The following is a 15,641-nucleotide window of genomic DNA, read 5'->3' as shown; positions in this document are numbered from 1 at the left end:
GAGGCCACCAAATCCGTGTAGGCATGTGCCGCAGCTGAAGTCGGGGTCGGCATCGCGCTCGAGGTCGGGCTCGGGGCCTGGTTAGGCGGCGCGGCGGACGATGATGTCGCCTTGCCCTTGCCCTTGACAGCCTTGATGCCAGGGGGACACCGGGAGAACATCGGTGTGCCGGAACTCTCATCCTTGAACACCGGATGGTTGAGGTCCATTGGAGATGCGCCGTTTTCGCTGCTTGTATAAGCACCGAAGGTGCACTTCGTTGCCCTCTTCTTCGCCGCCGTCGATTCGGGCAGCACACCTCCAACGAACTTCTGCTTCTCCTTCAAGAGCGCCCAGGACTGGTAGTGCTTGAAATCGCCGTACAATGACGTGTACGACTGGATTGCTTTGTCGCGCACATCTGCGAGACTCTCGCCGCTGGCCTGCTCACCTCGCACTTCTCGTACTCCCCGCGAACAAATTGACCTGGTTCTTTATTTGGTTCCAGTGCCTGCGGAGCAGTTCCCGTTGGCGCTTGTAGGCGGTCGGCGGCTTGGACGCGTTGTATTTCTCGGCGATGCGCTCCCAATACGCAGTAACCTTCTGGTTGTTGGCGAACACCGGATCCTCTGAAATATCAATCCAACACCTCGTCAAGACGATGGATTCTTCCGGCTGGTAGTTCGTCCTCCTCGGGGCGAACTCTTCATTCACCGTGGTAAGCGACAACTTTTTTGCCTTAGGCCGCCTCTTCTTGGTCGCGGAGCCCGAGGCGTCGGCGGCGGCGGCGGCCGAACGGCCGCGAGATGGGGCGGGTGTGCGGGTGGGAGAAGGCTCCATGTCTGATAGCCCGTACGAGTCTGTGCTGAAATCGGGATCGTACTGGGTGTTAATGTCGAAGGGCCGGTATTCATCTGGTTCTGTACCCGGCCACCGTGCACCACCGAACATTGGACTATTCGGACTTGGATAATCTCCGGGATTCATTTTGTTTGAAATGTGGAAAATGGAGTGTGAAATTGAGAGTGAAAGGAGTGAAAAATGAGGTGAAAAGTGAGGTATATATAGGTTTTGAAAATTGAATAAAAATTAAAAAAAAAAACGAAAAACGCGTCGCCTTCGTTCGTCGCATCGTCCGCTATGTCACAGTGGCGGACGATGCGACGGACGATGGGCATCGACCGCACTTCGTTCGCAGACGATAGATCGGGCGCGGATGATGGACAAGCCATCGTCCGCCCCATTATGGATGGCCTAAAGGATCAAGTATATAATTGCAAATCAAATTTCACAAAATAATTCAAACTCAATAACGATAAAAATCCGTGGTCAACCTAATACGTGGAATTTAGTTATTGAAAATTGAGTTCCATTTTAGGATTTTGATATCATATATTGCAACTAGTGTGGGTCAGTATGGTTAACTTTTGATATCGTTATCGCGGTATACTGCACTTTTACGGTAAATCGAACTATGGTATGGTATACCGTAATACCGTTATAAAAAAAATCTATTTTATGCACAAAACATTTATAAGTAGGATTTTCGAAGATTTTTTCTTTTTAATTCTATATTATATATAAATATATTAAATATAATGTACTCCATCCGTCCCACATTAGGAGTCCCGTTGACTTTTCTGCACTCGTTTTAATTCGGTATACCGAACCTATGGTATATACCGAATATTCGGTATACCAAAGTATACCGCGGTATAGGAAAATTGATACCGTTACGGTACCATACCGTACCAAAAATTACGGTATACCGAAAAACCGATATTTTCAGTACGGCAAGTGTGGTATTTCGGTATTTTTCCCCTCCCCTAATTGCAACTACAACATATCAAACCATAATATTTTGGTCTATACCCTAATACTCGTCGTATACTCGATGTTGATGAATTCATATTACTCCTTCCGTCAATGAAATATTGTCCACTTTTGATATTTTGGTATGTCGTGAAATGTTGTTGACTTTGCTTTTTTTTTCCATTTTTAGTGAATGAATCTCACTTTTTACCAACTCATTCTACTCACATTCTATTATTAAACTAATATATTAATGTGAGATCCATATTCCACTAACTTTTTCTATTCACTTTTCTTCACATTTTTTAAAATCCGTGCTAGTCGAATATGAACATTATTTTGCGGACGGAGGGAGTAATTATTAAAACAAAATGAAAATTGAATACATTTTTTTATAACTATCACTTAAAGAATACTACTCATTTTATTTAAGCACTATATCGTGTAGAGAAAATAAGTTCTAGTAGTAGCTTCTAACTCAATCAAAATAAATTGCAATAATTAAATGATGATAATAAGATCTTTCTCATACTATCAATTCAAATAAATACGATCTCATATTCTATTAATATAGAAATAGATGACTTACCTCCTATAAAGAACTAATAAGAGTAAGAGTTATACAAGAATGTACAGATTGTATGATGATTACCAAGTTGATGATACACAAGAATGAGGATTTCAACCTTCCCCCACACCTATGAATTAGAATGCACATCGGATTTCACATGTGCAACAAAGTGATAGATAAAGAGATTTACATTATCTTGAATCTGTTATGAAATAATATAAAAATGAACTACTACTACTCACCCTTTTTTAAATACCTTATAAGAGGAGAGGAATATTCAACAATACATGGATGAGACATGATCATTACCAAGTATATGTGAACAAGAATAAAGGTTTCAACAATTAAATTATCCATTCATTCATACTCTTATTATTCTCAGTGTGTATATATATTATGATTGATAAAGTACATAATGCAAAATTAATTAATAAATTTAGTGACAACCCCTCATTATTTAGTAACTAGAATATGACATCACTAGTCCATAATGTTTAAAAAATTTGACCAGTCTGTTCAATTGTGAATCAACAAATAGTCCGGTCCAATTCACCCCTTAAAATTGCCAATATTTTAGACCTTGAAACCAACCGGTCGGATTGGTTCGGTCAGGAATCGAAAACCGAGTTTTTACTTTCCTATATGTTTATTTTCTCAAATTTTATATTTGTACGGATTATATCGAGAACTCTCCACAAAGTACTAACACATTGATCTCTCCACAAATCACTAACACATTGACCACTTCACCACAAGATCTTGATGAAATATTGTGAACATTATATATATTAAACATGTCATTTTTTATCCACCCCATCGTCAGGAGAGGCGTGGTCGCTCACAACGTTTGTTGTGGCTGGTCACACAGCTGGAAGTGGGTGGTGGGTAGAAATTTTATTTTATTTTTTCAAAATTTCAAATTCTATAAATTCACTTCATTCTTCATTCAACACATTTAAAAAATATGAATCTGGTCCTGGATGAAAATGCTCTTCGTGGCCAGACCATAAAAACGATAGTAGATGTTATGCCTGCAATCTCTGAAGACATTGGGAAAGAGGTCGCTCGATACAATCAATACTTGGCGGGCCCAAGCTCCATGCATACCACGAACACGCACGTATATTCACCAAGATCATGAGAATGTTGCTCTCCGGCTATTTCAAAAATATTTTTTCGTGAAACTTCGATGGCCTGAGTATACTTTTTGAGGCGATCCGGATGTGGCGGCTGGCATTTCTGCACATCATTGATGCACTCCCTGCTCGTGACGAATACCTCCTACGACAACCTGATGGATTTTGTCGTGCCGACCTCTTTATGTTGCAGTAGGAGTGAGTAAAAAAATCGGAAACCAAATATCCGAACCGATCCAAACCAAAAATTTGAAATTCGGTTCGGTTTTAAGATTATGAAAATTTTAGTTTTTCGGTTCGATTCGGTTTGGAGGAAAAAAAAATTGAAAAACCGAAAAACCGAATTATATTTTAATATATATATATATATATATATATATATATATATATATATATATATAGATATATAAATACTACTCCCTCCGTCCCCCAAAATTCGTCACCATTTGACCCGGCACGGGTTTTAAGAAATGTAATAGAAAATGGGTTGAAAAAGTTAGTGGCACGTGGGTCCTACTTTTATATATTAGTTTTAAAATAAAATGTGAGCGAGAATGAGTTAGTGGAATGTGGGGTCCATTACCAAAAATGGTAAAAGTGAAAGGTGACAAATTTTTAGGGACGGACGAAAAAGGAAATAGGTGACAAATTTTCAGGAACGAAGGGAGTACTTAAAATACTCCAAACCCTAATTCTCTCCTTCTTCAGCGTGTTCCACCTTGATAAGGCTAATTTCATGCATCAGTTATATGATGAAAAGTCACCATTTACTAGGTCTAACACATTGTTTAAGCCAGGTGTGTGAAGGAAATTCGCTAGGTCCAGGAAGAATTGAAGAAAGCAGACTAGCGAAGGAAGAAGGCGAAAAATGAGCAGAATTGAGGAAGAAAATGGCTCGACGAGGGGAGTCCGAAGCTGAGGGCAAAGAAGACAATTCACACAAAAAAAAGGCCTTTGCTGGACCCACTTTCACGTCTATATAAGGAGGAGCATGCAACACATATGACATAGACGATAGCTCTCAGCTCACACACACACACTTGGGAAATGGGAATTTTGGGGTAGAATAGTGGTCTAATCTTCGGGAAATTTGTGCAGCACCGTCCTCAAGGAGGGCGAAGATACAATCATTTACTTTCCAGCGTTTATGTTTTGATTTCTGTCGAACTTCGCCGTTTCGAAGTCGATTTGTCCGTTTTGCTACTTGTTGTTTATCTATGAATTTTATTTCATGTTATGATGGTGTTGATTCTGTGTTGATTTATGTTGATTCTATGTTTTGAGGAGTTTTGTTCCGGAGGTTGATTGTTATTCTCTGTGTTGGATGTTTTGCGTACTTGATCTGGGGAATATGAGTTGATCTGTGGTTGTTGTTGTTGTTGATCTGTGGAGAATTTGGTGAATCTGTAGTTATGGAGAGGATTTCGACCGGAGTTTGTCTCGGATGCTTGGATCCGGAGTGGATTTAGCATCCGAAGTGTGGATCTGAACAGGGGAATTGAATTGTGCATGGATTTTGAATTTTTGCTTTCGTTTTTGTTTTACTTCATCTAGGAGATAGAGATCTGAGTTTTTGTTGGGTTTCTAGGCGTTTTCTGACGTCTGATTTGTTGGTCGTCGTTGAGTTACTACCATTGTTCTATTTTCATCATGTTTCAGTTAAATTCTGATTGTGCTTTGCGTTTTGTAGGTAGTTAGGTTTAGAATTGGTTATTTTGCAGCTTTTTGGTCGTACACTTCTATTTTTGGAAAAATGGTCCCCACTGCATGCATCGAGTCTGTCTAGCTAGATTAGGTAGTGACATTACTAGATCTAGGAAGTTGGTTTGAAGAGAGTGATGATATAATGCCAATCTTTGTTACGTGGTTGTTTTCCTGTTCTTAGATCTAGAGATAGTTATATTTCTTTTCCTCTGTCTAGTATAAGTTCCTCAACCCCAATTTGCGTGGCAGCAGCCATACCACCCAAAAGCCCTTTAAATGCATGATTTCGCATCTGTCCTCGTGGGATCGATCCCTACTTCCCTATACTAGTTCTAGTATACGCGGGTTGAGGGTTTTGAAGTGATATACTGTGTGTCCGACGACCGAGATCTTTCAGCGTTCCGCGAGTTCCTAGACCTTGTGATCTAGTGGATTCTCTGGACCCAAGAAGCTTGATATTCCATATTGTGCACACAGCTAAAAATATCGAGAGTTTCACACCTCCTCTCCAGATCTACCTCCAAAGTTCACTCCGTCGCCATCCGTCCTCCACTCCGTCGCCTCCGCCCTCCACCCATCTCTTCTCCACTCCGTCACCTCCGTCCCATCGCCTCTGCCTTCCACCCATCTCTTCTCCACTCCGTCGCCCATCTCTTCTCCACCCCGTCGCCTCCTCTCCAGATCCACCTCCAAAGTTTTGTGATTTATTTAATTCTGGTTATAGTTTTGTGATTTTTTTTTGTGATTCTGCTTATTTCGGTCTTGTGATGTTAATCATGTTATAGTTTTGTGATTTTTTTTAAATTTTGGTTATTCGGTTTTTCGGTTTTGTCATACAATTTCGGTTTTTGGTTGAAATTCCTATAATTGCGGTTTTTCGGTTTAATTCAGTTTTTTTAGTTTGGTTTTTGGTTTTTCAATTTTTTATTTTTCGGTTATTCGGTTCGATTCGGTTTCAAATTTTCAATAACTTCGATTTTTTGGGTTCAGTTCGGTTTGGACAAAAAACCGAACCAAAACTCGAATGCTCACCCAGTTGCAGAAATGCACGATGGCACTACGACAAGTTGCCTATGGAACGGATGCAGACACACTTGACTAGTATCTCCATGAATCCCACACAAGGAGAGGGGTTGCAAGTATCTCAGTGGCCGAGAAAGAGGATAAACTTGAGGTGCAGATGGATAAGTTGGAGAAAGCACTCTTAACAGCATAGAAAAAAATGCACCATCTTCTCCAATTGAGCACGCATCATTGGTAGTGTAGTGTAATTGTATAAGTTGTAAATAAAATGATGTGTAAGGGTAATGCATTGTTTAAGTATTCCATAATTAGAAAGATCATAACTTTTCAGGGACGGAAAAATAAGGAAATAGTTCATACTTTTCAGGGACGGATGGGGTATTACATAATCTCTCTATCCCTTAATATGTGTTCCACTTTGACCCGACACAGATTTTTAAAAATGTAACAGAAAGTGGGTTGAAAAAGTTAGTGATATATGAGTCACACTTTTATATATTGTACTACCTCTGTGCACAATTTTAAAGAATTGTTTTGCCATTTTTGGTTGTCCACGATTTATGAAACCATTTACTTCATTCTACTTTTAGCATGTGGATCCATATTCTACCAACTTTTTACACTTACAACCCAGTGTAAAATTAATACTTAAAATGGACCCCACATTTCACCACTTTCTCTCTTTATTTTTTTTTCTCCACAAAGTCGAACAATCTCTTAAAACTTGTGCAAGTAAAAAATGCTCTTTAAATGGTGAACGGATGGAGTAATAAAAGATGAGTGGAATTGAGTTAATTGAATCTTGAATATATGATCAATTGCCAAACAAAAAGTTAAGTGACATAATTAATAAGGACCAATCAAAATAAAAAGTAGAGATATACTCCCTTTGTCCCCCCACTCCAAAAAAAATTGTTATATTTCACTTTTCTCACTCACATTTTACAATGAAACAAATATATTAAAGTATGATTCGTATTCTACTAACTTTTTTAATTTACTTTTGATTATATTTCATAAACTCGTGTCCAAACAAAGTGTGATAAAATTTATGGGACAATCATAAACTCGTGTCCAAACAAAGTGTGATACTCCCTCCGTCCCACATTTATAGTTACCTTTAGTTAGGGCACGGGTTTTAAGGAATTGATGGAGTGTGTAATTAATGAAGTGAGATGATAGAGTGTGTAATAAATGAAGTGAGATGGAAGAGTGAGATGGTGGAGTGTGTAATAAATGAAGTGAGATGAAAGAGTGTGTAATAAATTAAGTGAGTTGGTTGAAGGTGGGTCCCTTGTTGACTTTTTGGTTTTTTATTTTTGTTTTGGTTTATTTTTGTGTTGATAATGGCATTTGGGTGTAATTTTAGTGAATAATGGGGTAAAATTTTATGTCCAAATATGGAAAATTCTAAATGTGACTATAAATGTGGGACGGACTTTTATGGCAAAATGTGACTATAAAACTGGGACGGGGGGAGTAAAATTTATGGGACGAGAGAGTATAATAAAAGATGAAAAGAGTATGAAAAATGGGAAGGCGGGGGGGGGGGGGGGGGGTGGTGGTAAGAGCATCCGCAATAGTAGGCTAGCCACCGGCTAGCCGATTGACGTGGCTAGCCGATCGGCTAGCCGAACCATTGGAGTAGGCCAGCCGAATTTCGGCGAAAAAACCGGCGTGGGCTAGCCGATGCGCTGGCCGCCATTGTGGCGGCCCGATCGGCCAGCGCTATTTTTTAATTTTTTTTTAAATTTTTTTTAATTCTTTTTTTTTAATTTTTGAAAAACTATATAAACGCGATTTTCTCTATCTCTAAATTTCTGTACAAGAGCAACATCTAGCGATGGACAACAACAACTAGCCCAACATCTAGCGATGGACAACAACAGCGAGACCCCCGTTCGGCTAGCGGCAAACTATAACGGATTCAAGGCATACTAACATTTTTTAATGTATTTTTTTAATAAATTAGTGAGGAGTAGAGTGGGGCGGTGGCTCGTGTGTGGAAGCCCGGATTTTTTTTTATTATGTAATTTTTTTGATTTTTAGGTAATGTACTTTTTTTTATATAAAATTAATGAATTTTCCCGTATATGTCTCGTAAATTTAATTCGGTAATTTAATCGTAATTTTAATTCCGTAAATGTAGTATATTTTGAATTATTTTTATTGCGGCTGGCCTATGGCTGGCCTAAATCTAATGTAGCAGGTGGATTTTTTAGTATTGCTAACGTGGCAGAGGAGAGAATGGCTGGCCTATTGCTGGTCTAAGCACCATTGCGGATGCTCTAATAGCAATATCAAACAGCCCCACTCTCCCATCGCTAAAACCATTTATTGCTTCTGAGGAAAAACCAAATGCTAAAAAGCGCAGCATCTCTCCTCTTTCTCAGCTCATACTACTCCGCCAACATTGTATTGTGTTGTATCTCTCCCTTCCTTCTGCCCCTCTTCGCCAATTTTACTTTTCTTCTTCTGCTTCGTTGATTGCGCCAACTGTTTGATATTTGGTCTAGCTGAACAAGATGCCCCGCCCAGGTCCCAGACCGTACGAGTGCGTGCGCAGAGCTTGGCACAGTGAAAGGCACCAGCCCATCAGAGGTCTCGTTATCCAACAGATTTTCAGGTACTCGATTTCCTTAATTTAGCTGAATTTTGTTCTAAGCTCTTGCTAAAACTGTCTTCTTGATTAGACTCGTACACGATAATCACTCCGCCGCTACTAAAAAGAACAAAGAATGGCAAGAGAAGCTCCCTATTGTGGTGTTAAAAGCGGAGGAAATCATCTACTCCAAAGCCAACTCCGAGGTTTTGCCCTTTTCCCATTTTTAATTTGCTGTTGCTTGAGCTCAATTTTGCTATAATTGGTGTCTACTGATTGTGTTTATAGGCTGAATACTCGAATGTTGAGACACTATGGGACCGAGTGAATGATGCCGTCGACACAATTATTAGGAAAGACGAGAGCACGGAGACTGGGGAGCTTCTGCCTCCCTGTGTTGAAGGTGCATCTTTTATCTCATTATTTGGTTTTATTTCATCATTATGATCTTCTAGTTTGTTTGAAAATGCTACTTTGCTATGATTTTAATCTTGCTATTTGGAATGGAATTGTGTTTTTCAGCTGCACTTAACCTAGGGTGTGTACCGGTAAGGGCATCGAGGAGCCAAAGGCACAACAATCCGAGGACTTACCTCAGACCGTCGTATGAAGAATGCAACAATAGCTTGTCTCCGAGGTTCCTAAGTGACAATGTGAATGAACGGAATCTTGATTTTCCGGCCACCCAAGCCACCAGTAGCTCGATGCTCAAGATGCCCCAACATGTGGATTCGTCCCGTTCAGTTTGGGATTCTAGCAAGCGAGTCATACCCAACAGTACTAACCAGCACCACATTGCTTCTTCATTTGAGACGAAGAAGCTTCATTGTATTGGCAATGGTAATGCTTCACTTAGTAGAAGCTCGGTGTACCCCTTGTACTATGGGATGACGTTCAAACCCGAGGTTCGTCAGTTGGGCTTTCACGAAGCTCAAAAGTCGGATTCTGTAATCATTGGTGTGCCGGTGTTTTCATCACCTGCTGAACCTGCTGCCGAAGTTGGTTGCTTACAGAATCTATTCCCATATGGCGAGGATAAGTTTTTTGGGAAGCGGACATGTGACGTTGCTTCCAAGGATAGCAAAGGGAAGGGAACTCATGCGGGCTTTGACTTGTCCCTAAGGTTGGGACTATTTTCTGATTCGAATTCGAGCAGGGAAAAGGCCTCTGGTTTTGTTACTGATAGCCTTGGTCGTAGGTTATCTTCATACGAAGGCCTTCCCGTGGAGAAGGAGTTCCCTTTCTTTCCTATGGAGCCTGCTCATAACACAACGTGGTTGAATAGAAGTAAGCGGAATGAAGAGAGTGAGAGTCAGAATGCGGATTTAGTTTCTAGGAAGCGTAGGCTATCGGTTAGTGGAGATTTAGGAAATGATCAATTTTTCTGGTCACAGGATTCAACTAACCATTTTGTTGGTCAAATGAGAAGACCTGGTATGTAGAAATTTGCATTTCTCATTGTCTGTATCGTGAAATTATATGCTTTCAAAAGAAAATGGAAAAAAAATCGTAGATTGCATCTATAATTTTGTATGCAGTTGCAGTCCTTTATGTGACTTCTCTGTCCAAGTTCTTGCTAGGAAAGTTTCAGAAGCAGTTCGTAAAAGTTAAGTGACCTGTCCTGTGTTGGAGGTCCTACAGTAACGATGAATCACATCATTTAAGAGAAATAGTAAAGTTACTGTTTTTATCATTATGAAGCAGTCCTAATTCTAGGTTTCATATTCCATTTATAAGCATTTATATTATGACAGCAGCAAATTGTTAGCATAACTGCATATTCAATTATACTTATCTAGCAAAAGTTATTCTCATTGATAGTGCTATTTGAGAAAAGGCTATGAAGTTTGCTAGTCAATTCATGATTGAAGAATAAATAGCTGCTAAGCTTTTAGTTGTGTCTAGAAGCAGTCCATTGAATAACTTGTTACACTGTAAACTTTAGCATTATTAACCAGGGTTTGTGTTTCAATTGCTGGTTTCTGTAACTATGTGGAGAGACTTTATGCTCTTTGGGTAAGAACGTCCTCGAAGATTTGCTCTAGAGAAAGCAGAAGAGTACCTCAGCAGCCTCGGGAAAGTGTAAAAATCGTCTACATTGTTGTATACTCACGAATTATATTACTGTGTCTAGGAACTCCAATGCAACGAAGCAATGAAAAGGGGTTGCGTCTGCGCATTCCTCTGATGATGCCTCGTCGAAGCATTGTTAGGTACACGGCTTGGCCCGGTTGAATTCTTGGATGGCTGAAGAGTTCAATTGATATAGTTTGTCAGATTAGTAACTACAGAGGTAAATTTATTGCTGGCTTCTTCTTTTGTGTGTTTTCATCATCTTAAAAGGTGGCTTATAACTGCTCTTTCCATCTGAAAAAGGAGGGAAACTCTTATTTGTCACAGTAATAATTTGGAACTTGGTGGATTTCTTGCTTTTATATGTCATGTGTAGCTGAAGCTTTTCAGGCCATGATGTTTTTGGCAAAGGAGAAAGTGAAAGCAACCAACCTTTTGACCTTCGAATTTTGTTAAATTAAGAAAACTAAACTCCTTATCTCATCATGATTATGCATTTTTAATTCTTAAAAATGGTGTTACAGATCAATAAAGTCCTATATTGGGTCAGTCTATTAATCTTTTTTTCTGTTTGCTTGGACCAGCAATGAATATTCAATATTGTGCCCCTTGTACTTATTAAATTAGTACATTTATTTGAGCTTGGTCCCCTGCTGTATTTTTCTGGTTGAGAAGAAAAGCAGAAAACTTTGAGTACATGAGCAAAGATATTTGTTAATTTATCTTCAAAATTTAATGGGATTGAGTAAAACAGTAGAAATTTGTAGTACAGAAGGCAAAGGTAAGGGGGAGTTTGATTAGTGTAAAACTAAATATATTGCATATTTTGGATGTGTTGTAGGTTTGAAAAGGATGAATTATTGAGGAGTAGTGTTGTGTCATAAAAGTGGGGAGTGGTCCTTGAAAGGTAAGGGATAGGTTGGCATGTGTGTGTGTGTGTGTTAGATGTCACCTCATGTTCCCAAATGCAACCCAACATTACATTTGGCAGAAGAGGTGGTTTTTCACTTTAATCAATCACACCTCACCTCAATTATTCTTTGCATGTTTCCTCCATTTATTATTCTGAATTGGAGTATTATATTTGAGGCCTTTATTTGTGAAATTTATTAGCCACAAAAGTTACTAGTCATTATGATTTTTTCTTTTTCCATGTTTGAGTCCAAGACTGTAAATCTGGGTTGGTAAAGTGGATGTTGTGTATTTCCAAAAGAATGTTACTCCATGTAATTTAGAAATTTAATGAAAATCCAAGTTTCGAGGAACATTACCACTCGGTATAACTGTGAAAAAAGTCGCGAGTTTTTATTTAATTTTCATTTTTAACGTGATGTCCAATACATTTCATCCACTGTGCTCATTAATCTCTTTAGCTAATGATTAATACTTCTTGCCTTCCACCGAAGATGACTCACTTTCCTTTTTGGTTTATCCCAACCAGAATGACTCATTATTATAAATAGAAACCTCTTTATCTCTACTTTATTCAGTCTCTCTTACTTTACTCTCTCCACTTCACATATAAACAAAGTTGCATAAATTTTCGTGCAGTCCAAAGAAATGGTCATCTTCTTTGGGACGGAGGGAGTATTTCTAAGAGATATAAGAGATATTTGGAATGACAAGTGAATTAATGCATAATTAGTAAAATAAAAGAGAGGAAGAAAATATTAGTTAAAATAGTGTCAGTAGATAGTGAGTCTAATATTATTATTAGTGTTTAATGGTAGGTCCTAGCGGTATAAGTTGTAAATAAAGTTATGTATATGAGTAATGAAGTAGGAATAACTTTTCATTAATGGAAATATGTTATTTTTATGAGCCAGATAGAAAAGGGAAGGTTCCTATTTTGTTTTGAGCAGATTGGGTATAGATTTTTTAACAAGGTGCAAATGTTTTATATTAGTGGAACAGTATCTAAAAATATGTGGCATACTTGTTAAATGTTTATGTTTGATGATTCTTTCCTTTCTAACGAACGCCCCCAAGTTGAGCAACAAATTCGATAATGCTCAACTTGCCTAATGCATTGCAAAGTTCTTCAAATTTGTAATCTTTGTCAAATTATTTGCTAACTAGTCTTCAAACCGAACATAGGACAATTTTATGATTCTAGCATCAATCTTTTTCTGGATCCTGCTGAACTGTGTTCTTAGATATTTATTGTAGCATTATTGTCACAGAATTAACATGTCTCTAAAGGTGGAAAACCAAACAACATGTTGCACAACCATAATACTTCCAGTAAACCATCACTCTTTTAAACTCTGCTTATGAGCTTGAGAGGCAAAACACCTTCTGCTTCTTGGTCCTCCTAATGACTAGATTACCTCCAACAAAGGTAAAATAACTAACTTTAGATCTTCTATCCACTGGGTTGTCAACCTAATCTACATCGGTAAAAGTTGCGTATCTCTAAATGTCTATGTTTCTCAAATAAAACTTGATGTCCAATGGTTCATGTTAAATACTATTCCCTCCGTTCAACTCTAAGTGGAGTATTTCTTTTTCGGCACAAAATTTTATGTAATGTTAATTTGTGGGTTAAGTAGAGAGAATAAAGTAAGAGAAAGTGAGTGGAGTTTCTATTTTTAGAAATATATCATTTAGAGTGGGGCATTCCAAAAAGGAAGGAAAGCGTTACTTAGAGTGGGATAGAGGGAGTATATCACAATTGTGAGCGTAACATCAAGATGATTAGCTTGTGGTCGATATATAAATTGACTCACTATTGCGACTGCATATGCTATTTTTGGATTGGTGTGGGAAAGATAGAGATTAACTTTCCAACAAGGCATTGATATCTTTCTCGATAAGCCATTTTGCTCCCTTTTCAATTCTCAATCCATGGGTGTATGTGTTTGCTTGCACTCCAACATTCTAGACATACATCCTTTGTTTTAGAAAAATTCATACATGGACTCGATCTAAGTATCTAAATACCAAAAAAGAACTTCAGAGTTACAAATCCTTCATTTCAAATTGGACAAATAGATTCCTTTTCAAGCTCTCAATCTCACCAACATTGTTTTCCATAATAATATATCATCCATGTAAATGATTAAACATGTTACGAGATCACTTTGCTTTTTTAGAAATATTGTATTAGCGGAATTACTCTAGAATCCATATTTCTTCATGAATTACTCTAGAATCCATATTTCTTCATTACATCACCAATTATATCGATTAGTCGTTGTTTCGGACTATAAAGTGTTTTTTTCATTCTACACACTCGACCTTCTCCAAACTCATCCGAGAATTTAAGAATGTCGAGAATATTTGAAAACCGGCTGCTCTTTACATTTCTTGCATTTCTTAGGCAGTGTGTTGATGTAATATGTTGAGAAATATTTGGAATCGTTGGACAAAAATTAATTACACCATACATTATCGATTAGTTATAGTTGTAATATTAATAACGCCATTCACAAATTCTCAGTTGTTGTGTTATCTAGCATGAGCTTTGTCTAATTTCTTAGTCGTGTGGAATCATGTAACTTTATTTGTTTAATTACTAATTTGACTAAAAATGCAATTTTATTAAAGATTAGATTTTAAACAACACATAGATATTAAACATGAATCAATTTACAAAATATTGTATGAAAAATACATAAAATTAAATATCTTAATAGAAAAGAGATGCAAAGATGAAAGTGGAGGCGGCGATGGCGAAGAAGACAGACGAGAAGGCGGCTGAGGGAGCGGCGGCGTTCCAGGAGCGGACTTGGACTGTAACCTTCTGGCCGTTGGCGCAGTGTTCGGGGACGGTGCAAATGAAATAGTAAGGGTCCGTTGAGTTGATGAGGAAGTTGTATGGGCTTACTGTCTGGACTTGGCCTATCAACAAGTTGCCTGTCGCATTGCAACTGTCATAACCATCTTTTGTCACTTGGGCTACATTGTGTGTTCCACTCCAGCTGAATGCTGTAATTTTTGAAAATAAATTGGGTTATATGAATACAAGATCAGAGTAATTAATTTACTTTGGGTTATGATGTAATGGATGATTAATGTGTGATGATCTACTGTTCACTTTTAAGGGATTATAATTCGTACTAATGTGACCTGATACAATACAAGAAAACCTCGACACAAATATATTAGTAAAATGTTATAATTGGTACTAATGTGTGACCTGATAACGATACAACATGAGAAAAATTCAATTTCACACTATACAATAGCTAAATAAAGTCTAATTCTCCATTTAGAAACCTAATACTCAAATAAACAGTAAATAGTAAATTAAAAAATAAAGCAATAATAATAAAAAATATTAATAGTAATGATAACGGGTTACACAGACACGACACAAATTATCTTATCCATGAGATAAGAACGTGAACATAATATAACTTAACTCTAATCCAATAATTACGTGCCCTTATCATATCAGTATGTGCTGATATAGAAACTGCTTTGTTTATATTTTTAGAAATTGTAGGAGGATAATTTTAATTTGTTAAACAAATTTCGTGACATATAGTGTTGCAAAGAAAGATTGTGTAGCAACTAAATTAGTTGAAGAAATGCAAAATTATTTACCCTACTACTCACTTATGGTATCTCCGACGTCAAAATCTTTAACCCTAGCCCATGTCTGGTAGGCTACTTCTCCAAGAGGCGGTCTCGTCCACCCGAGGTCGTCTCCCACATTGTACGTATCGGCGGCATAACCGCTCAATACGGCGGCGGCTAATCATCCAAACAATACCAAACTCTTAGTGTTAGCCAT

General features: G+C 38.0%; 1 protein-coding gene and 1 pseudogene across 5 annotated transcripts; one reads left to right on the top strand and one right to left on the bottom strand.

Moving 5' to 3' along the window:
* Positions 1-8,566: 8,566 nt before the first annotated feature.
* LOC125191326 (uncharacterized) lies at positions 8,567-11,945 on the top strand. Of its 4 annotated transcripts, XR_016130866.1 has the most exons (6): positions 8,567-8,851; positions 8,919-9,033; positions 9,116-9,230; positions 9,350-10,261; positions 10,962-11,120; positions 11,742-11,945. XR_016130866.1 is itself a non-coding variant. In XM_089059570.1 (5 exons), the coding sequence occupies exons 1-5, from the start codon at positions 8,751-8,753 to the stop codon at positions 11,060-11,062; spliced, it is 1,344 nt and encodes a 447-aa protein (XP_088915696.1). In that variant the 5' UTR covers positions 8,567-8,750; the 3' UTR covers positions 11,063-11,945. The 4 variants fall into 4 exon arrangements, 3 of the variants coding, with proteins under 3 accessions (XP_088915696.1, XP_088915698.1, XP_088915697.1); XM_089059570.1 differs by having other exon boundaries at positions 10,962-11,945; XM_089059572.1 differs by having other exon boundaries at positions 10,341-11,945.
* A 2,510-nt stretch (positions 11,946-14,455) lies between these two features.
* Positions 14,456-15,641, bottom strand: LOC125191211 (umecyanin-like; annotated as a pseudogene). Its single transcript, XR_007171065.2, has 2 exons — positions 15,464-15,641; positions 14,456-14,830 (listed from the first exon to the last, which is right to left on the bottom strand). The product of XR_007171065.2 is annotated as an umecyanin-like (transcript).

Source organism: Salvia hispanica, chromosome 5 (genome assembly GCF_029641045.1).
Source record: "Salvia hispanica isolate PSC_SH4W2 chromosome 5, Shi_PSC_v1, whole genome shotgun sequence".
NCBI lineage: Eukaryota > Viridiplantae > Streptophyta > Magnoliopsida > Lamiales > Lamiaceae > Salvia > Salvia hispanica.
The sequence above is the reverse complement of the archived record's forward strand: the minus strand, read 5'-3'. Positions and strand labels throughout refer to the sequence as shown.